Here is a 23,180-nt window from a genome sequence, read left to right on the forward strand (position 1 = left end):
TGGAGGAGAAAGGTTTTTAAAAGTTGTTTTCACACTTTTGTCTTTACTTCGTCTCTTCCTTCTTTTGTGTACTTCCTATTTGCCTACAGGAGGCTGGCAGTGTTACTGCCCTTCCCCCCACTACAAATCTTCTGCTTCTGGTTCACAGGGAGAAAATTCTAGCTCTTCAGCCCTCTTGAGTTACTGCGCACAGTCTAAACACACATGACAGTTACTGTAGAGGCAGTAGTTTTACTAACCTCTAAGGAGGGAAGTTGCCAGACTGGGGAAGTGAGATAAGAGGGCAAGAAAAGGGAGATGACAGCATTCAGAGGGAAAGTCCAAAAGAGTTTAACTTTTTAAAATCCAGGTCTTGGGAAGAGCTTCCTGAACAACCGCAAGCTGGGCAATTTATCCTAACAGCTAATGGCAACTGGAAAGAGTTATGGCTGGTTTTCCTCACAGAAATGTTTGCTGTGTGAAACCCTTTATCTTCTGAGAAGGAGGAGAACCTTGCATTTTCTACCAGGATATAACTCTGCTTGATGAAACTGTTGCATTGTTACTTGCCTAGAAAATACATTTTTTTCTAGACTCTGAGCTCCAGAGCACTCCCGGAGTTGGAGAGGATAAAGAACTTTGTCGAAGGTTTCATGCCCTTCAGAAGTGCCAAAGTGCAACAAGTGGTGGGTCTTGGCTGTTCTTTCTTCCACAGTTAAGCTGTTGAGAGCAGATATTTACCTGAGCAATCCCTGCCTGCTACAGGAAAAAGGACAGGTCCTTGGAGGCTGAGAGCAGAGTAACAGTTTTAAAGCCTTTTCCATTGCAATAGGGCTGGTGTCTGCTGTGCCGCTGTTCAGCGCTCTCAGGCAGCAACATGAAATGTGTATGACTTCTGATAGCTTAGTGTAGCCTGCTTGGTTCTTGACAGCATCTGCTGCTAAACTGGCATCTGTTATGCAACTGTTGGTGCTGTTCTTTCGCCACGCAGTACTGTAGCAACAACTGTTGGTTCGTGTTTTGACAAATCCCTCTTCAATTATGACACTGGGAATTGCATTTGGAAAAGGATAGCTTGCTTTCTTCAAAAGTGTTTTCCAGCATCACCTCCCCACAATCTCAATCTTGCAGTGTGTAAGAAAGCCAAGCAATTTGACAGGCTGCTTTGCTGCTGTTGTGCTTTTTGCTTTTGTTTGCACTTTCAATATTTATTTTAACTTGTGAGTGTACCTATAACTGTCATATTAGTTCTCTAGAGGGCATTGAAGGGTTTTTCCCTTAGATAGTGTTTTCAACAAAAATGCCTTTTAATAGAAAAAAAAAATTCTCTTTTAGTGGTGAGTTGGAATATTTTTTCCACTTTGAAATGTGGTGGGTTTTTTTAACCTATTCTTATTGTCTCCTAATTTCTTGGTAATTCACTGGTAGTTGTTTTTACATAGAAGCCAGTGCTTTGATTGTTCAATGTAGGACAGTAGTTCTCCATTTTTTTGCAACCAATCCTCAGAAACACTTTTTACTTTTGAGTTAATTTGCTCCATCCACACAGGAGCATTGGCAATTCCTTTTTTATGTCTTCTTGAAAGAAGTCAAAGAATCAATTAAGGAAGACCTATGCTCTACTAATTAACCCTTAGTTTATGGTCTGAGCTATTAAACAGAGTTCAGTTTTTAGTGCAGTTCACAAAACGAAGTCTAGTATGATGTGACAGACTTGTGAAAATATCACTTAGTCCTAATTTTGCTGTTGTCATCTTTTATTGCATCACTTTAGAAGAATTTAAGAGATGTGTAAGGGAATAATGGGAAATTGGTGACATTTTTTACATATTTCATGCAAAAGGCCTTTCTGACCTATTGTGGTTACTTTTCCTATGTCCTCTGTGCAGATAATGGTGGCTCTGAATGGACTAAGGATCCTCAGATGCCACTGTCTCTGGAGATAGTCTTTGCCAAAACAATTGGGCAACCCTTTGAATTGCTTCGAAATTTTCTGATGAAATAGTCTTTTGCTGAAATTTATCAGCATGGTGAAATTGAAATGTTTTGCAGATATGGACTGACTTTTGCCAAAGTTCTGATGGAACCTAAGCAAAGCTGTTGCTTGTGGGCAGGTCTTTGATTTGATTGCTTTTTTGGTAACTCGCCTACTTCACAGGTTACTGTAATGCTGAGGCTTCTTGGATGTCTTATTCACTCTGCTCTTCTGACAGCACCCCTAGGTAGCTTTCTTCCTGGGATAAGCTAGAGCAAGGGCTTCATTCTGTTGTGAAGAACTTAGAAATCACAATTATTTTTTTTTTTATTCCTAATCAGAATGAAAAGATTAAAATCCTCGAACTAACAGCTTCTATCCACTTAGTCCCTGTGTGTCATGCGAGTGGATCAGGCCAGGATCATTACTCTTCCCTTGTGCAAAAGTTCATGGACTCTTGCTGAATTGCTGATACAGGCAGTGGTTTGCCAAGTGAAAACTGTAAGCAAAAGTTATCTTCTCCACTTTTTTTAGCATATGTTTTGTCATTGATAGTTAGTCTGCCATCTTCCTTCTCTATCTGCTTGATACCATATGCCTTCAAATTTTGCTGTATTAAAAATCCTTGTGTGATGCTAATGTACAGCTGATAACAGGAAAATTCCTTTGGAATCACTTAATTTTTCCAGTTGTTTCTTGTATGAGCAGTTGTTTTTGCGTGTCAGTGGCTTTACCTCGTGGCAGGGCAACGTCTAGATCTCCCAATAGGCAGAGCATGTTAGAAAAAGACCATGAAAACTGAAGGCATACTCTTTCTCTGCTAAACGTCTTTAAATATGTTTTAAGACAGTAGTTTATGTTGTTGTGAAAGCTATTTTTAAAGTCAGAACAAATATTACCTAGGAAAAGACAACAGAGTTTTCTTAATGCAGAAGATGATGCATTTAAAGCACAGATTAACTTTATGTTTAAACTTGGCATCTGTTGTCTAAGCAATGGAAAAAGTTCTGAGATTTTCCAGATTGCTTAGTATTTTTAAAGGTGTTGTTGAGTACTTCGATAAAGTTAGTCAGAAGAATGTTTTCTTGTGAATATGTGGTGGAAAGAGGTGAATCTCTTGCTGTGAATTTTTTGTGAAATACTAGCTGATGTAGTATGTTCTGAGTGAACAAAGACTTCAGAATCTCTTGTTTGTCCATTAAGGAGTGGTGGCATTTCTGCACGTGCTGATGTTTTAAAAATACAATACTTTATTGCCTGTCAAAGTAGCATATGCATTTGGTTCCTTGAATTTATTATACTCTTGTGTTTAAAAAAATCTCACCAAAACAAACCTGGATACGCAAAGCAAATCAGACCAGATATGCAAAGAATACTACATGTTGTATGCAGAATATGAATACTATTGTTACCTTTTAAGATTTTAAAGTTTTCATAGCATAACAGGCCATGCTGGGTGCATGTTATGGGAAAGTTTAGTTATGTTCCATTTGTCTGTATATTCAAACTGAACTGTCAAAACTATAATTAAATAGTAAGTATACATACATATTAAGTGTAAACCAAACAAGCTAACCAAAACAATTACAAGTGGGAAACTGTCTGACTTTTATTCTTAGTCTAATCTTGGTGTTAGAGGTAAAAAATTTATTTTGGTGTTTCTGTAACAAGATACATAATACTCTTCAGAACTTAATGATGTTCTCCCATTACTACTGACTAATGTAAGACCTGTTAGCACTTTTTGTGAGACTTTTCTAGTCTCTTACCTACAATCTTATCCACCTACCTACCATTACGTGGGAAGGCTTTTGTGATTGATGTTTACAATGTTCATTCAAATTTCTTGAAAGAAGGATGCATGTGTATAAGCAGATGGAAAGTTTGCGCATTTTTGTCATCTTCAGCTTACACAAGATGACCTAGTCTACTGGCAATAAACATGTTGAGTTGTTGGGAGACAACCTACGTCTTCAAGGCCTTACTTGTCAAAAGAAAATGCTATTTTGATCTTTTTCCTCTCTTGGTAGTAAATTGAGTATTCAAGGTACTCAGTGACACAGGTGCAATAAACACTAACTGTATTTCTAGGAATTCTGAAGGCTTGCTGAGAAGCGACTGTTAGAGGTTGTAGAATCTCCTCTGCATAACAAATTCCGTATTGTGCTGTTTGCAGATAATGGCAACTTGGAGATGATGGCCTGATTTATTTTGACTGAGTTTCATTAGACTCCAAGTTCGTTTTGGAATTGGGCATTTAAATCTTTGCAGCTGCCAGAAATTTAAGCTGGTGTAGACTTGAACAAATCGGAGGGAAAGGGGAAATGGAAGAGCTAGGCCATTTGCAAAATTGTGCACTGTCAAATTGGTACAGCCAGGAATGTAGGTAACATTCTTTGCAACTCTGCTGCTAAAAGGACAAGTTGTGTCCGATGAGACTTACTCAGCCTTAAAGTATGTAAACTGAATAGCTTTATAAGGTCTTGATGCAGATCCTGTAAATAGGTATGCCTGTAAATGTGTGCAGAAGAAGTGGTTGACTCTCTTACCAAAAAAAAAAAAAGAGGGGGGGAGAGGGAGAAGTATGTTACTATAACCACCATGAGCCTGTTCAGCTTGGAGTTTTTAATCTCCAAGGTTCCTTGCTTTTTGTCTAGAGCTATGAGCTGCTCTTTCATAAGCAAGCGATCATTTTTGTTTGTCATGTGAAGAAGGATAGACTTGATATTAGGCTGCTTTATCCAATTTTTGCATTTGAAATGCAAGCTGCAATGTCACTGAGCTTATTCAAAATGTTGCAACCCTTATTCCACTGGGGTCTGCTAGCAGAGAGTAGAAGTGGCTTGAGTTCTTAGCTTAACGTGGTTTGTTCCCTCAGTTCATTAGCAGCTGTCTCATATAGCTAATGAAGTTATGCAATTGATCTGGAATTTATGGAAAAACTACATAATTAACTACAGTCACGTAAATCTTCATGCAGTTTTGCTCAAAGTCGAGAGCCTGACTGGGAATGATGAATGCAAGGCAGTTCTGAGCATGGAACAGTACTTTTAAAATAGAAAATAATTTAGAATACCCAGCAATGCCCTTCAATCTGAAATCTGCATGAGCAGGTGGTGTTCTGTGCTTTGAAGCCAGTGCTCTCAGATCAGTGTGCATGGAATGTGTGCTCAGTAGGTCAGTGATAGACTGCTTTGCCCCAAACAACCCCTGCTCTCCCCCTCCAGCACTTTAATACAGGTCTGGAAAACTTGCATTGACTGTACTGGACTTTGGATCAGATCTTAATTGGCTGGCTAGACAGCATTTGAAGGAGAATCCCTGGAGGTACATACAAAATACACAGCTGTCCAAACAAGGCAAAACTGCTAATGTCTAAAGCCAGTATTGCAAGGGGAGAAATGCTAATCATTGCTGTAACAGTCTGACTTCTGTGGGGAGAGAAGCTGAATCTACTGCTCACTGAGATGGGTTCCTTTTTCTTGGGATATTGGTGATAGACTCAGTAGACACAGCACATCGTGCTAAGGAAATTGTGTTGATTTCTTTCTCTCCTGTCCAGGGAGATTTCTGTCTGAAGAGTCGTCAAATATAAAACTTGCGGAGTTCTTCCATTCTGAATTCTGACCCCTTTGAACTTCCATTGTAATTTTTTTTCCATCTATTCAGTTTTTAAAACCATTTTTGCTTCTCTGTCAGGCCCTTTCCTATGTTGGGAGGGTCAAAACAGGGAATTTCATTTTTTTCACTGTTGCAGGAAGCTGCTGTTGTGCTTAAGTGCTTTCAAATGGTGTTTCTTGCAACCACAGAAATGTTGTGCAAAGAGAGCAAGGGTGGGTGTGCCTTTGTCCTTCCTGCTACGAGACACTTGGTGTTAACTTCCACATGAACTGAAATGAGTAGCTGTTGTCAGTTTTCAAATAGAATTAATTGTTCTGGCTGAAGGGAGTATTACTACATGAAGTGAATATACCATGTCTCTTTTTGTAATTACTTTTTCATTTCTCTTTTCTTCCTGTAATGGCATCAACAGTTTTTTTAAACTGATGCTGTATTCACAGAAAAGCATGGTGAGTGCAAAAAAAAATATTGGTAATTATATTTCAAGTTGGGTGTGTGTTTCATACACCAACTTCTTGCTAGCACTGAGGAGCAGTCTCAGTACTGAAAATGTGTTTAAAAAAAAAAATTAACTTTGTTTTTAAAAAAAACTAAATTAAAAAAGTTCTTGGCAAAGATGACAGGAATTTGGGCAAATGAGATGGGAGTGGATCACTCTGTCTGTACCTAAACACAGATTTGAATTCTTAAATAATGATGCATTATGTATGATTCACAGCCATTAAGGTTCTTTTAATATTAAATGTGTTTTTATTGCAGATACATGATGTTCCACCACTGCTTGTGTGCCTGCTTTGTCTGACCACCTGTGGATACCAGCAGCAAGTGGGTGGCTTCTGACGTGCTTTTTTAAAGGGCTTCATCACTCTCATGTTTCATACAGAGATTTCTCAAGTGATAAAAGGTAATTAACAGTCAGGGATTTATCTGTAGTGAGAGAATGCTCTTATTGTTGAACTTCCAAAGTTGTATGTTTGAAGTGGTATGTCTTAAGGTCCTAGCCCTGGAAGTTTCCTTAGAAATGCTGCTGCCCTCCCGGAGCGGGTGAAGGGTGGGGGGATGGAGACAAACTGAAGGTGGGGGAGGATTATTTAGAAGAAGAGAGTTTAGGTTTTGCAAAACTGGTAGAGCCCATTGCCCATAAGAAATAAAAAATTTTGTTCTGAATGGGGCTGTGAATGCTGCATATTATTAAATCACGAGGATTTTGTATATCCTCCACATTTTACTGAAATTTCTTGCATAAGTGGTGGTTTTCAATCTCATTAATTAATTTCTTCCTGGTTAACTTAAAAAGAACCATATGAATTAGTGCAGCTCAGCGTGGTTGGTAAAATTAACCCTCAGTTAGGTGCATTGGAGGTACAGACAGCAGCAGAGAATTACATGTAAACATGTTGCATTGTAGATGCTGGTGATTGTGGTTAGAGCAATATGGGGGCTGATTAATCTCATCCTTTAGAAGCTGTGACTTGAAATATTAACCAGATTAGGAACATTAAAATAATCTTATTGGATCAAATCCTCTGTTCATCAGTACCAGAATCAGATTTTTATAGTTGGTAGCTTTGATCTCCAGATCAAGATGTTTATATTCCATCCAGATTTTGTTACACGTTCTTGTTACATGGATAAATGGACAGGCCATTTCTCATTTTCACTGAGTCTTGATTATGTCCGACAACCACTTTCAGATGTGTGTGGACCTGGTACATAGCTCCTTTTTGACAAACAAATACGTATTTCTGTGGTACTGAGTAACTTACCTACAAAAGTCCCGTTCTCGGTATATTAAATCTGTTTATACAGCTATGGGAATTCTTTACATGAACATTTACATTCTTTACACAAACACAGAAATTCTCTTGAATTACAATATGATAACAAATCTGTTCTGTATACCCCAGAAAATGATACTGAAATATGTTCTGCAAACAGGTAGATTAACGTCTCCCAATATGTTTAGTCTCAAAATGCTCAACTTCTTATTCTGGATGAAAAGCAATTAAATTTTTTTGCCATGTTTAATGTTTCTGTTGTGCTGATGCAATGGTCTTTGGATGGAGCAAAGAAGGCAAAACTTAAGTGTGTCCAACTGGAGACTTGTCTGCTAAGAGGAAACAGCCTCAAGTTGCACGAGGGGAGGTTTACATTGGATGTTAGGGAAAACTTCTTCACTGAAAGGGTTGTCAAGTATTGGAACAGGCTGCCCAGGGAAGTGGTTGAATCGCTGTCCCTGGAGCTATTTACAAGATGTGTAGATGTGGCACTTAGGGACCTGGTTTAGTGGAGGACTTGGCAGTGCTAGGTTAATGGTTGGACTCGATGATCTTAAAGGTCTTTTCCAACCTAAATGATTCTATGATTCTATTCTATGAATAGTGGAGCTGATGGGCTTCAGGGGAGGAATGCCATCCAGAGGGATCTTGACTGGGTTGAGAAGTGGGCCTGTATGAACCTCATGAAGTTCAACAAGGCCAGGTGCAAGGACCTGCACCTGGGTTGGAGCAATCCCCAGTATCAGACTGGGAGGTGAACGGATTGAGAGCAGCCCTGCAGAGAAGGACTTGGAGATACTGGTAGATCAAAAATGAGACATGAGCTGGCAATGTGCACTTGCAGCCCGGAAGGCCAATTGTATCACATAAAAAACATGACCAGCAGGTCAAGGGATGTGATTCTTCTCCTGTGCACTGCTCTTGTGAGACCCCACCGGGGAGTCCTGCATCCAGCCTGGATCCCCAGCACAAGGAGGACATGGACCGGTTAGAGCAAGTCCAGAGGAGGGCCTCAAAAATGATCAGATGGCTGGAACGCCTCTCCTATGAAAAAAGGCTGAGAGAGTTGAGGTTGTTCAGCCTCAAGAAAAGAAGGCCCTGGGGAGACCTCATTGTGGCCCAAACCATTCTATGATTCTAAAAAATTAAATCTTTATAAATGATGTCTTGTTTAGCCCTGTTCTGCATTTTCAAAATATGAAATGCTGGATTCCAGGTGGTAGTTACCTGGAATCAGTTTTAATAATAGCAAGCCTTATAGACTGTGATCAAAGCTTTTATCATAAGCATGGATTATACAGGTTAAAAATTACGATAGAGTTGCAGAAGAGCAAAGACATTCTTCAACTGGCTTTTGGAATATGCTGTCAATCTCACTTTTTTTTTAATTTGGGGGGTTTTTTGCATTATCCAATATACCTGTGGTTTTATACTGAGTTATTAGTCTCTTCTCTTCTTTAATTACATTTATCAGAGAGGATTTTTAGCTCGAGTTCATTATGAATTGACTTAAATGATTAGTCTGAAAGGAGGAGGTCTTGGAAGTCCTTCCATTCATAGCTATAGAACAAGTATGCTTACTTAGAGTCTCACCTCAGTTAGCATGTTTCCTTTTAAGTGTCTGCTTAAGACTAAAACTCAGCTGAAAGGTGCTATTCCTACCCTTCTCTTCATCAGTGCCAGTTTGTGACCTAGCTAGTTGTTTTGTCTTGTATGTTCTCAGTGCAATCTTTGCATTTAAACTGGGAATATAATAAGTTGCACAGATGTCATTAAAGGGATTATTTTGGCTTTCAGGTTTAACTAGCATGTTTTAGTTGGACAGGCGAGCACACACTGTCTAAAAGCCAGCGAGAAGTAATAAATCCTCTAGTTGGACTCCCAATTAATATCTTTGTTTTTCCTGTCATAATGTCTGTTATTTTTCAGAGTAGGGCTATGTAGTAAATCAAAGAGAAACTCAACTTTTAGTAAACGTTATCAGCCATTCTCTTGTCCTCAGCTGTTAGTGTTTTTCTGGTGTCAGAGCAGTACTATCATTAAATAGCAGTATTACAAGCAAAATCAAATACACTTAGTCAAGAAGTACTGCTTACATTTCTTTTAGGCAAATGCTCTGAACAGAACCAAAACAAACAATGGCCTGTCTTACAATGACAAATACGGAAGGTACAGCAACTTCTACTGTCCACCAGAATGGTGACATCCATGGGAATACCAGTGCACCCAAGCATACAGAACCATTGCTTCAAGTGTACCTTTATCATTCTCCTGGGAAGACAGGCGGAGACTACCTTCAATTTCCAGCTGGAGAATATGTTGCAGAGGAGATTTGTACTGTTGCCTGTAAAGCCTGTGGTAAGTATATACATAATGGTTTTCATAATGAAGGGGTAAAATTCAACTTAATGCAAGAAAGCTTTTAATAATCCGGAGTGCATCAAGATGGTGGCATTTTAGCAGAAATGCTAATCTCTCTGTTCTTTCAGAAAGTTTTTAATAATCCAGAGCTCATAAAAATGGTGGCATTTTAACGGGAATGCTAATATCTCTGTTCTTTTGAAAGTAATCAGTATCAGAAGTAATTAGCACCAAGCTGCAAAACTGTTCCTGTCAGAATGGTTGTGAAACTGAGATTATAATTGGGTGACTGCCATCTTTTTTCAAATAATTTGAGGGTATACTATCCTTTACCTGGAAGTCTTCTTTCGTTGAGCTGAGATATAGTTTGGATAGTGAAATCACAGCAGCAGCTGGAAATAGCTTGAATTACTTTCTGCAACCCTGCAAAACAGATTGGTCCTGGAAGTTACGTGTAAATTGTATATTATACATGCTTAATCACTTTGCAGATGGAAACTGTTCTGTTAGATATAACATGACTGCTTGCGTATGTGTGTTGTTAATGCTTTTCATAATCGTTAAGGAAATAAAGTGAGTATATGACAGGATAGTGTATTTGAAATAAATAAATAAACAAAACATGTTTATATCTAAAAGTCTTTGAATTGTTACATTTACCCAGAGCTTAACATGAACAGGTGCTGAGACCCATAGTAAAATAATTCAAGCATGCATTTTGTGTGTGCGTCTTTCATTGCAAAAGTATGTTGAATTTGTGAGTAAGAAAGATTCATTCCAATAAACTTTGGATATTAAAGTGACTGTCTTTTTGTTCCTCATGCACATGTGTGCACACGCACACACACGGACACAGAGTATCTCCATATCTTTTGGGCTCTCAGTGGTACAAGGCTGGATTTGTCTTTTAGCTTTCAGGTGCAAATGAATTTAAAAGGCTTGTAATTCCAAATCTTTCTTTTCCAGTGGGTCACAAATACAAAGCTGCTGACTCTGACTGTACATTTTATTATCTCCAAACATCTTACACCTTTGTGATATTTGTCTTTTGATTGCTATACTGTTTTTAAATATGGTTTTGATAACTACTTTTGGGAGGCATCTGTCAGTGTTTGCTGTTGAATGTCCTGTACTGCCTGAGTAGCATGCTGTGAGTTGGTAATTTGCTTGTATATGCTAGTTTCACAAAGGTTCTTCTGGGTTTAAGCCCTGTTATTCCTTGGAGTTCTTTAGGTGTGGCAGAGTCTAAGATGCGAGTTTGTAAAGTTGCTCTTCATGTAATGTGAGAGCTTTAGGCAGATAAGCACAGATGAGTTCAGCACAAGCACTGCCTGGGATTCACTCTGGGAGACCATAAAGAAGCAGTACGGTATTCAGAGGTTTGCAAAGTTTCAGCTGTGCGAGATTGTGCTGCTTTAATGACCTTGTAGGTCTGAGTTTGACAGATGGACCTGGGAGTGTTCTCGAAGTTAGGTATCTTTTTGATGGTGACTCAAATCAAGATCTTCCAGATACCTTCCACTGTGTCCCCAAGATTCTGTAGTCTTTTTCCCCCAGTTGAAGAAAAAAAAAAAAAAAAAGTATTGTCTCCCCACTTTAGAAAATATGCCCATACTCGTTTCTGTAATAAGGATAGATTTCTTAGCTCTGGTGCCAATGTTTTTTGGGCTTCAGTTTTGCCTCTGTTAGGTTTGTCAGCTTAGTTCAGACCCTCAGGTACAGCAACTAAGGGTGTGTAAGGCTGGGGGAGGGTAGGGGGTTCTTAATTTTCTGACTGTTAAAGTGGTATTGAATTTTTACATTAGGTGATAGTTAAATATTTGTTAAATGGAAATAAATACCGTTGTAGTCACTGTGGGTATTGCTGAGGGAGTGAAATAGAGAACAGTTTTACTAAATAGTGGTGGGAAAAAATGCTTCTTTGTTTAACTTAAATATTCATGTACCAACTTGCCAGAATATTAAACTGAAGAGGGCTTGTATCCATCAAATTCAGTATGTTCAAAATAACATGGTCTTTGAAAGAATATACTGTGTCATCAACCATGACATCAGGTGCCTTGCTTCCTTTGCTTCCTATCTGACTGGATTGTTTTTGTGATAGGGGAATAACAAGTCATCTGAACACAATTTTTTCAGTTACTCTTCTAATGAATCAGTTACTCTTTTAATGAATCAGCTCACCTTCCAGAAGATCTCTGATGCTAGTCTGAATTCACTGGAATAGTAACTACCTTGGTAGTTTGATTAGCTGTTTCTACTGTTATTGCTGGATTATCCACTTTTTTCTTCCTTTTTCTCTGGTTTGAGTTTTTCTTGCTTCAGTTTTCAGATATTTATTCAACCTATGTTTTTCTTTGCCTTTCCCAATCACCAGCCCTAGGGAGATATTTATGTGCCATAATCAATTTATCTTTAGGTCTTATTTTTGATAAAACTTAAACTGATTGATTTCTTTAGCTTGAATGTTGTAACTGTTCTAATTTTTTGCCTGTCTTCTGCACTGTCTCCAGTTTCCCAGGAAAATGTGCAGCACAGGCCATGTATGATATTCTTCTCACCCACATCACAAACATACAGAATCCAATTCCTGCTAATCCACAAATCTAATTAGTCTTGTTTCCTGTGACATCATCTGAAGACTTCATACTCTATTGCTTGTTTTGTCAGACCTCACCAGTCCTTTTCAAGGCTTCTAGCTTTCTGGGATACCAGTTTCTGTTTTGCTGGTATGGCTAGTAACTAGCATCTAGATGTATCCTTTTATACTTTACTGTTTTAAAAATTATTTTGTATGAATAGTACTCTTTATCAAGTTGTTTTTATATTTTTCTACTGTTTCAGCATTCTTCACCAGAGTTTCTAAAGTGTATCAGTAGTGATTCATACTCGTATAAATAAAATGTTTTATCATGTTGAGCCTTTATCCTTGTAGAGCTGAGGTAGACAAAGTCCTCTGAAGAGTGGTTTCTGCCTGGCAGCTACTATGGCAGTATTATACAACGTTTTTCTCAGAAGAATTTGTAAATTCATTGCTTTCTAAATTGGTGGAAAAGGCTGAAATGGCTGCAGGTTTTTGTTCTCTTTCGTAACAGTTATTAGTGCTTAAGTCATGAGGTGGCACTTAACTATTATTTTCTGTTTTTTCTAGGCGGTTTTGTGGTTGCTTCGCAGAACATGTAGGTCTGCAAAGCCTATACAATCAAATAACGTTTATGTTGGCAAGACTTGTGTTTTCTGGAGTTAGCTCTGAATCAGAATACTTCATAAAGAAGAGAATGGTTCAGGTAGTAGGCATGTCCAAAGTATAACAAACTTGGTAATTGTTAATTAACTTTCTCTGTGATCTGAGCATTTGTTAGATCTGTTGATAGCAGAGCTGGTTACATCAAAGTATGACTGTTTGTTATTGGTGGCAAGCAGGACTGGATCTAGGCAAACATCAGCAGTCACAGAGACAGTCTTGTTATGTACCTTTCACACAGTTCAAACAATTGAAGGCTTTCCAGTCTGTGCCAACTTGACTTTAGATCTGTTGTATATGGCAGGTATGGGCTATATAAATATTACTTTATCTAAATATTATTCTGTAGTTGCATGCCAATTTGAGGCATGCATGCAGAGAAGCTAAGCCTTTTCTTATTTTATTTTAAAAAAACTTTCCATTTCTGGAAAAATATAATAAATAGGAAACTTCTTGTAGGTTCATAGTTTTATATGGAAAACTGTCTGAACATGAAACTGAATATCACATTTTCTAACCAGAAATGCAAGAATAAATGAAGTGTCTTGAAATGAAATTTAAATTGACTAGTCAGTGTCGTGGTTCAGCTCTTTTTTATTAACTAGTATGTTGATTGCCATGTAAAAAATTATAAATGTCACACCAAAAACAAGGGAAGTCTTTGCTCTCAGCCTAAGAGAGAAGGTGGTATTAAAGGAACTAGCTGATGGTGGAAATGAAATATGATGGATAAATTGTTCTAGAGGTTACAGAATAATTGTTAGATGTGTCCTCTAAATACAGTAGCAGAGACTTGTTTTCCCAAATCATGATCTTAAACCCTTTCACTTTCTCCGCTCTCTCAAATAATCTTAAATGAAATTTCTTTTTTAAGCTGTTTTTAATGTGTTTACAACCAGTTTATAGAACTATCAAGCAGTCAAGGCCATTCGAACACATATAGTAGTAATAGTTCAGGAAAGCCATCAGAGTTGATGCAAGAGAGAGTGATAATTCAAGCTTGATGTGATATTTTACAGAATAAATAAATAAATGTGATTGTTTACAGAATAACTATAAACTTTGTTTATAATTTTTGTTTTACTCAGTGTAAATTATGAAAAAATCTAGAAATATGTGTTTAAATATTAGAAGGTGTAACTGAAAATAACGTGAACTGAATTTTGTTGTGGTGTAGGTAAATCAGATATAGACTACTGGGAACATCTGAGGCCTTTGAATTTGAATCTTGGATGTACTTATTTGTATACAAATAAGAAGGATGTTTTTTATACTATATTAGTGTAACTAATCTATACCAATAATTTTTGCAATAAGATACTGCTCAGTCTCTTGTAAGTGGATTTAAGGGTTTTTATCATCGGATAAAGTAATTAAAAAAAAAAAAAACCAAAACACCAAACAACCAACTGTGGACTGTACACTGTAACTTGCCACAATAATACATTTTACACAAGACCAGTATTACATAGAAAAATAATTTAATTTTCAAACTAACAATTTGTTGATTTATTCAATTGGCTGAAAAATATGAGTAAAAAATATATGCATCACTTGTATGTATAATCTAAATTGTTACTGAATTAAAGTTAACAAAGTGAAGGTATTTTTATATTACTCTAGGTAAGTGATTTAGTAAATCACAGTTTAAAAAAAGCACAATTATAAGGAAAGCATTGCTTTGGTGTTAGCCAACTAAATTTGTGCCATGTTCTTGAAAATCTTAAATTATTAGCAAAGTATGCAGAGCTAGTGACTTTAACTATAACTTTTAAACAGCAGACTGAAAAATGTTGTGGCAAAGTCAACGCAGGAGCATAGTTCTGTCTAGCATCTTGCATTTCTGCCATGGCTTGTCCCTCTAGTGTATATGAACCCTACACTTCTGTAGGATGTATCTATCTGACTTCATTTATCTGCTTTCTGACAGGCTTCTGTTCTGATTTTCCCCCTTCCCTTCTTAAATCCTGAAATCTTAACTTTTTAATGGAACTAGAATCCCAAGAGGGAACCAGTTTGATAATCCTGACTGGGTTGCTGTGTTACAGGCAGCTAGCAGTTAACAAAAGACCTTCAATTTGTTGGCTTCTGTGTGTGTGTGTGTTTGTTTTAATGTTGATATCCTGAAACTCCACCTAGGAACCTTTTAATTCTCATCCATCTGATTTGAAAATAGATTGGAAGTTCCATGGTACTTTCCCTGAAAACTGCTGGTGCCTCCCGGAAAGCCATAAGATAACAGAGAATTTTTAATTATACCGAAGTGAAAACACTGTTTGAAAACATTTAATGTGACTAAGCACTGACAGTGTCTGCAGTCAATTAAACATTTTCAAGGGAGTGGCTGTGTTGCATAATGTGATGATTGGGATGATCTGTAGTACCTCTTTGCTTGTATGGTTCAGAGGAGATTCCTTGTTAGTAGCTAGAGAATTTTAAGCAGATTTATCCTTAACATACTGAATTTCCAGAATTCACATGGCTCAGAGTGATCATTGATTGTAACTGCCCATTGTGGGTTTGGGGGGGGGGGGGGGTTTTGGGGGTTTGTGGGGTTTTGCTTTGTTTTGTGTTTTTCTTAAGTGGTAGCCTTTCCTGAAAATCCACACACAAACACACACCCCCAAGGAATGAACTGGTCAGAGCTCTGGGCAGTTCTGTTTTGCCAAGAAAGGAAACCTGTGCTCTGATTAACTATTCAGAAAACATTTGGTTGACAGGATAGTGACACTGAATGTGATGCCAGAGTTCAGTAAGACTCCAGTTTGTATGAAAGATGAGGGTAAGATATTCTTATGTAAGAGAAGCCAAGTGATTTTTCATCTGGTATGTACAAGATTTCATAAGTTTTAGATAGTTTACTTGACAATTGTATGTGAGAACTGACTAATGTTTGTATTGGACTTTGAAAATTGGAGATATTAAACCAATTTTAAAAATTAACTCCATGCAACTAATTGCTTTCATCTGTATATGTCTGGTGACTTACTTACATTCCTGAATTGACAGTTTTGTAGGACACTGTTTCTCCTGTAGGCTACACATGGCTTCCACATTTCATAGTGGTGTCTGGCTTTTTATGATGCACAGTTTCTGGGTTTTTATTTTTTCTTTACAGAGGGACATTACCTAATGAAAATATACTATATGGGTGGAAGGGTACCTAATGCCAACGGAGGAAATACAGAAAAATTTTACTTCCTTAGCTGCTTCAGGGTAAAAGAAGTAGTGTGACTTGTCTGGGTGTGGAGCTCTCACATCGTAATGAGGAAAGGAAGAGACTACTATGCAAATCATTCTTATTTTAGGCTTCAGGTAGAAGTGTGAGGAATAACCTTTCATGATGTTACTTGACAGTCTGTATAGCATGATGAGGCTCCTTTATTTAGCCTTACATACCAAATAAAATACTTGCCAAGAGATAGGTTTTTGTCTTTGCAGTAGTCCAGAAAATTTATTTAATAGGTCTTGCTGGAGAAGCAAAGTGGAGAACAATACTGCTTTATTATCTCTGAGTCACTGTCTCCTCTCCTAATTAATCATTGATTGATTTGATAGCATGGTTAGTGTAGTGCAGAAATCCAGGGGAGATTTTTTAGTACCTTGTGAACAGCTTTTCTGATTTTACTTGTGTTGAAAATAATTTCTGAGAAGTTTTCACTATTGTTGACATGTCTAGGCTTCATCAGAAGACTTTGATTCCCCACCCCCAACACACCTCCACCCCCAGCCCCAGTCTTTTGGTTTTCATTGTTTCTGGAGAAAGCACTTAAATACTGCAGTTATCATTTGCTTGAAAAGTCCCTGTAATTAAAAGTGCTGGTAAGAATTACATGAAAAGAGACATTTCTGGCCTCTGCTTTCACCAGACTTTTGTGGCCAGTTTTCAAGACACTAATAAGGGGACTTGCTTTATTTGTACAATCACTGAACTTTTTCAAGCGTAGCAATATTCTGGCGCAAATGTGTAATTCTTAGGGGGGAGGAAAAAAAGAAAAAAGCGTAACTCCTTTTCTTGAAAAACACATATGATCTGTATGTCATTGAGCACTGGCAGTGAAAGGTACAAGTTACCACTCAGAATTAAAATTGCTAAAGTATGAGGGATGAATGAGTGCATAGATTACTTTTCATACACAGGAAGACAGCAAGGAGGATTTTTTCAAATTTTTTTTTTTTTTAATGCCAACATTTCTGATTTGTAGAGGGAATTCCAAAGTCATGTTCCTTGCATAGTTAAAGTTTCAGAATGGCAATGATATCATCTGGACTGAAATATCTGTGGGTTTTTTTGGTTTGGCTTGTTTTTTTTTTTTGAAAGGTGGTGTGGTGGTGGTAGTGTCTGTAGTGTATTTGGTGAAATACAGCAGCATAACATTTGAATTTAAGAATATGACTTGGAAATTTTTTCATGTTTGCTGTGCTTACGTGGCATTGATAATAGGGGAAATGTATTAGTGAGACTAGGTAAATGCTCAACATTGCCTTGAACGGTGTTTAGCATCTGGCTAGAATCCTGAAATAGGCTGGTGATTCACAAGCATTACACTGTAATTGATCTGAAATTATTTGGGATACAGACACCACACAGCCTTAAAACTGCTAAGTCAGTTGTTACTGCTTTATAGACAACTGATCTGTAATGTAATCTAGTTGATCCCATTTCACACATCAAATGAGAACCATGTTTGGCTGCATGGGATAGATTTCTTTTTAACTCCATAAAATAGAGTTAACTTGATATTTCTCAAAACTCTGATGGATCAAATATGTCTTACTGCACCATAAATTTGCAACATCTAGATTTACAGCCAATCCCTCAGTTACTAATCCCTTCAGGGTTATTCCCTTGCGGGGTTTGTTTAGTTTTGGTTTCTCTTTGGTTACTTTACATAATGCTTTCCATTTCTGTAGTTTCCTGTAAGTCTGTGACTCCCTTTCATAGAAAATCATGTGTTAGGATGTGTAGTTCTGGTATATTTCAGCACTTTAATCTGACATCTGCACAACAGACCTCTTGTTCTTAGCCCTCTTACTGGCTCCCTACAGAGACAAACCCCATTTTGTAACAAATTTAAGTTAGTTGTTCTTTAGGACTGAATTACTTTTTGTTCCACGAGCTTATGCAGTTTGTATGTGGAGTTGATTATTTGTTTCTAATGGATTGTCTTACATGCACTTTAGATGTGACAAAAGAAATTTGGGTCTGGCCTCTTCAGTAGTTACCTAGATGATGTTTAGAACAGAAAGAAAGAAATAAGGGTGTTGGGGTTTTTTTTCTCCTGGTTTCTTGTGTGAATTTCAATGATGTCATTCTAAGTCTTGGAGCATGGTTGTGGGTACTTCACCTTTTCCTAGAATTCTTTCATCTCTAACGTCATTTTAAGTTACTTTTGTTGTCTTTATCTTGGGGTTTTTTTCAGTATGTTTTGCCTTCGTCCTCCAAAGTATTTTGCTTTGATGTAGACATAGTTTTCTTTTGTTATGACCTACTGTGACTTTCACACTGTAATTTTCATCCTACTTTCTGACCTCTAGACCTGTATCTCTTTCTGTCTTCAAAATATCTTTGTCAGTGGTTGAAGTTCATCCCTTTGTGCTGTCGGTTCTCAGGCATTTAACCTGTTTTCTGGATTGTAGCACTGGCATTGCATGGATGCATAACATGGCAGCATAGTACAATGCTGTGGTATCTGTCTTATGTTAGGCTCTACTTTCAGCTGGGAGCCAAAGTAAAATTCTGGTGCTGCTGAAGAGTAAATGCTCAGCTGGTTTCCATAGTTTGTGATTAAGTAGGATTGCTTGTAAATTCTCATTAAAACAATCCTGAATTGTTGAGGGGAAAAAATATTTTCCAGTTTTGCTTAATTAACAGTATATGTTTGATTTTGTTCTTAACTGAGCTACTAAAATGTAAATGGCAAGTGGTTGTCCTCGTCATAACGAATTTCTTTGTATTGCTTCTAATTTTTCATCGGTCTAAAATCTCAATGCTGACATCTATTTTTGGAAAAGGTAAGGAAAAAGGTAATGTACTGTTGTTAGCTGTTACTAAACAGAGAGGCTAAGAAGCCATTTTATTAAATGCCACACAGAGAAAATCTTGTAATGTAACAGTGAAGTATAGGATAACAGGTGAACACAGTCTGCAGTCAGAGAACATAAAGGAAGAATGAGAAAATAAACAAGCAAAAACAGTCTGCATGTTATGAGGTGATGATTGCAATGCTGTTGACAGTGATAGAGCAGTGCAATGAATAGTTGGAGAATATGTGCTAATCTGCTACATTTAACCCATAATTTTTTTTTTTTAGAAAGGTTGATTCTTTGTGAAAACAATTTCCTACAAATGTTTATTTCTCTGTTTTTTGTTTAGGTATCATGCCAGTGTATCATAACATGTTTGCACTCATGAGTGAAACAGACAGAATGTGGTATCCCCCAAATCACATCTTTCATGTAGATGAAGCAACCAGACTCATCCTGCTTTACCGGATAAGGTAATCTAAATCATATTTTATGCACTTTCCATGGTAAAACAAAACTGTATGAGAAAACACAATCAATAAGATATTTACTTGAACCATAGTTTCTCTAAGAAGTTATGGACAGATTGTTGGTGATATCTGGATAAGAGTTAGATACAAGAATCAAAATTATTGGAGTGAGTTTGAATAACATACTTTATCGATTGGCTATAACCATATGCTTGCCATGTCAGATTGAAGAAACAATAAAAAATACAGCAGAAGTAAAAATAATATTTCTTAATAATGGTACATCTTATCTTCTCTGTGCTTGCCTGTTTGAAATTCTGATTTCTGAAATGCAGAGTAATTATTGTGTGTAGTCAGGCAGATGTCTGCAATACAACCTTTTTTCTCTAACCTGATTTTTCAATTTTTCAGTCTAAAGCTACAGTCACAGTTTTCCTTATGTAAAAGATTTTGTTTATTAACGTTGTATAAATGTGGCCTGAGTGGTTTTTTTCTTTTTTTGGAACTGTCTGAAAGTAAACTGGAAGACAGTAACACAAAATGCTCTATATTCTGATTAGTGAGGATAACTTTGCAGGGCTCCTCGTTCCTACCAGTAGAGTTTATCACCCTGCTTAAATGTTGTGTTACTCTTAAGACACCAAGAACTGGATCCAAAGCCTTCCGTTGACTAACTGGGGCTTCATATTGGTCCTCCAAACCAGCCAGCACTAATTACATGTCTATGAAAAGTGATAATATCTGGTGTTGGTAAGCAAAGGTATCTGTTTATTGATGTTTGCTTAAATATTTCCTAACAGGTTTTATTTTCCCCACTGGTATTGCAATGGTACCAGCAGAGCATATCGGTATGGCATTCTTCGAGGTGCAGAAAGCCCTGTTCTTGATGATCTTGTCATGTCTTACCTATTTGCACAGGTATGATTTACTTGATTATTTTTTAATGCAGATTGGTAAAGGTTGTTTGTATTTATTCCCTTTCATGTCTTCTGATAGTAACTGTAGGTTCTTTTGACAGCTTGAAGCCCACTCAAGATGAAAATTGAATTCCATGTCGTATTGTGTATTTGGAGAGATGAAGCTCAAATGACAGTTGTGGGGATAGCAGTGAGAGTGTGTAGCTCCTTTCTTGTGCCACTAGCATGTGGAAGTCCTTCACTGTGACTTTCATTTTGGACTGATACAATATACAGCAATATCCTCCCCATATGGACCTTTTTGAGATTTGAAATGAAAATATTTTGAAAACAGTGTTTCTAAGCATGATGGTAGCTGGTATCCATTATGAACATGTGCAGCTTTTTGTAGACAAAGGGGTTCACTCAGAAGAATGCAGTCTTCAAAAAAAAAACCAAACAAAAAACCACAACACAAAAAAACCCAAACAAGCAAAAAACAAACAAACAAAACCCCCAAAACAAAACAAACAAAAAACCCCACACCCCGAAAAACTTTCATTGATGAGCAGCAGTGCTACAGTTATAATTTGCTTTCTTGCGTTCTTCTTTGTCAGTGGCGAGATGATTTTTTGGATGGATGGATACAGATGCCTGTTACTCATGAAACACAAGAAGAATGCCTTGGAATGGCTGTTCTGGATATGATGAGGGTGGCCAAAGAAAAGGACCAAACCCCACTGGCTGTTTACAATTCAGTCAGGTGACTCCATACTTCATAACTGTATCACACCTATTTGATACCTAAACCCAGTATTTTTGCACATTAGCATCTGGGAGGAGATGTTCAGCTGGTGGCAATTGATTTATTCTAGCATGGTGATTTCATAAAGCTACCTATCATATAAACTAGAAATTAATAGAAGGCTTGTACCATGATGGCCATTCATGTTTGAGTACACGGATTTGGCTCTTAATGAGAGGTGAGGCAGCAGCTACTCAGGTGGGAAAGGATGTAAGCAATAATTTGAGTTGGGAGAGAGCTCTGGAAGTCATCAGATCCAACCCCCTGTTCAGATCAGGGCCAACTTCAAAGTTAGGTGAAGTTACTCAGGGCCTCGTCCAGTCAGGTTTTGAAAATGTCCAGGGGTGGAGAGTCTATCATATCTCTGGGCAGCTTTGTCCTATGTATGATCACCCTCATTGAGGAGGATTTTCTCTTTATCTAGTCAGTCTCCTCTGTGATACTGATTATCCTCTGTTGCCTCTTGTCCTTTCACTGTCCATGTCTGAGAAGAGTCTAATTCAGTCTTCTCCATAACCATCTGTTAGTTGAAGACAATTAGTAGAACACTTTACTTGAGCCTTCTTTTCTCCAGGCTGAACAAATCAAGCTCCCTTATGCCTCTTCTGTCATGTCATGTGCTCCAGGCTCTTAACCATCTTGGGCAGATTGCTGCTAAACTTGCTTGAGTTTATCAATTCACTTTGGTTTATTAACCTAATCAGTTTCCACTCCAGCTGAATTAATTCTGTCCTTGCTTGATCTTCATCTTTTAATGAAATCTGGCAGGAGGAGTAAAAAACAGAATGAGGCAATGAATTGGCCAGCTTATTGCAACTCTTTTGCCCCTTGATATAGAATATGGACTGTGATATAGGAACCTCAGTGAGAAGCAACCACAGTGTTAAGGTCTGCCACCTGTATTTTCAGCCAGGAAGTCTGTCCTCTAGCCATGTATTTGCCTCCATCTGTGCAATATCTTCTTTCCAACTTCTACACCAAACAAAGCAACTGTGTAACTTCTGCTGCCTTACCTCAAAACTTCAGTAATGACTAGAACAGACATGTCTGGATTTATGGAAAATGCATTATGTAATATATGTTGAAACTGAGTGAGGACAAAAAATGGAAGATAGAAGAGACAGGGCTGTATTTGAAAGAACATGGTACAGATTGAAGAAAGGATCCTTGTTATGCTACAGTTTAAAGAATAAGGTTACATTTAGAGGAAAAGATACTTTCATGTTGACTTGTTTAGCACAGAACTGGTTATCTTTGCTGGATTTAATGGATAAAATTAGTAGGTTTTTTGCTGGTTATGTATTCACAGCTACAAAATGTTTTTGCCTAAATGCGTGCGAGCAAAAATCCAAGACTACCACATTTTGACGAGAAAAAGAATAAGGTACAGGTTCCGCAAATTTATACAACAGTTTGGCCAATGCAAAGCTACTGCCAGAAACTTGAAACTTAAGTATCTTATAAATCTGGAAACCCTTCAGTCTGCCTTCTATTCAGAGGTTTTTGAAGTAAAAGAACCTGGTGGAGATCCTTCTGGAGAGGGAAGTTTTGCAACCATTGTAATAACTGGAAATGGTGGAATTCAGTGCTCAAGAGGAAAACTTAAAAACTGTGAGACACTGGCAGAGCAGGTAATTTCTTTTATTATTTAAATAATTGTGCAGTTTATAACGTAGCAGAGTGATTGGCTTATGTTAGAAGTTCTGATTTACCCCATGTAAATTTGGTAGGTTAATTTTACTTCACGGTGATGATACAATTTCCGTACAGCTGAGGCTCACAGACATGTACTGACTTAAACAATACAGGATTTAAAATTAGTTTTTTATTGAAGTATTAGAAGAAAGTCAGTACTTGAACATGTAATACTTCTGTGCTTGACAAATGAAAAATTCAGTGTTGGACCCTCATTACTGTAAAAAAAAAATCAGCATGGAAAAGTAATGACCCTGCCCCCAGGTGTAGGTAAAATGCACAAATTCCTCAAATTCCCTTTGAAAAAAGGGTTTTAAGGACTCAAAAAA

At 37.5% G+C, this 23,180-nt stretch overlaps 1 protein-coding gene across 9 annotated transcripts in view; it reads left to right on the top strand.

Annotated features, from left to right (window-relative positions):
• Positions 1-23,180, top strand: part of JAK2 (Janus kinase 2) — a 65,488-nt gene that overhangs the window by 5,558 nt on the left and 36,750 nt on the right. For 2 of the 9 annotated variants that reach the window (XM_010586033.1, XM_010586038.1), the window contains exons 2-7: positions 6,335-6,479; positions 9,461-9,711; positions 19,335-19,458; positions 20,256-20,373; positions 20,969-21,114; positions 22,466-22,787. In XM_010586033.1, the coding sequence (XP_010584335.1) occupies positions 9,492-9,711; positions 19,335-19,458; positions 20,256-20,373; positions 20,969-21,114; positions 22,466-22,787 (930 nt within the window). In that variant the 5' untranslated portion in view covers positions 6,335-6,479; positions 9,461-9,491. Of the gene's footprint in view, positions 1-177; positions 666-2,295; positions 2,456-5,987; positions 6,025-6,334; positions 6,480-9,460; positions 9,712-19,334; positions 19,459-20,255; positions 20,374-20,968; positions 21,115-22,465; positions 22,788-23,180 lie in introns of those variants that run through there. The other 7 variants (XM_010586034.1, XM_010586037.1, XM_010586035.1 and 4 more) reach the window with 7 other exon arrangements.

This window comes from Haliaeetus leucocephalus, unplaced genomic scaffold (assembly GCF_000737465.1).
Source record: "Haliaeetus leucocephalus isolate CR32 unplaced genomic scaffold, Haliaeetus_leucocephalus-4.0 Scaffold139, whole genome shotgun sequence".
Lineage (NCBI taxonomy): Eukaryota > Metazoa > Chordata > Aves > Accipitriformes > Accipitridae > Haliaeetus > Haliaeetus leucocephalus.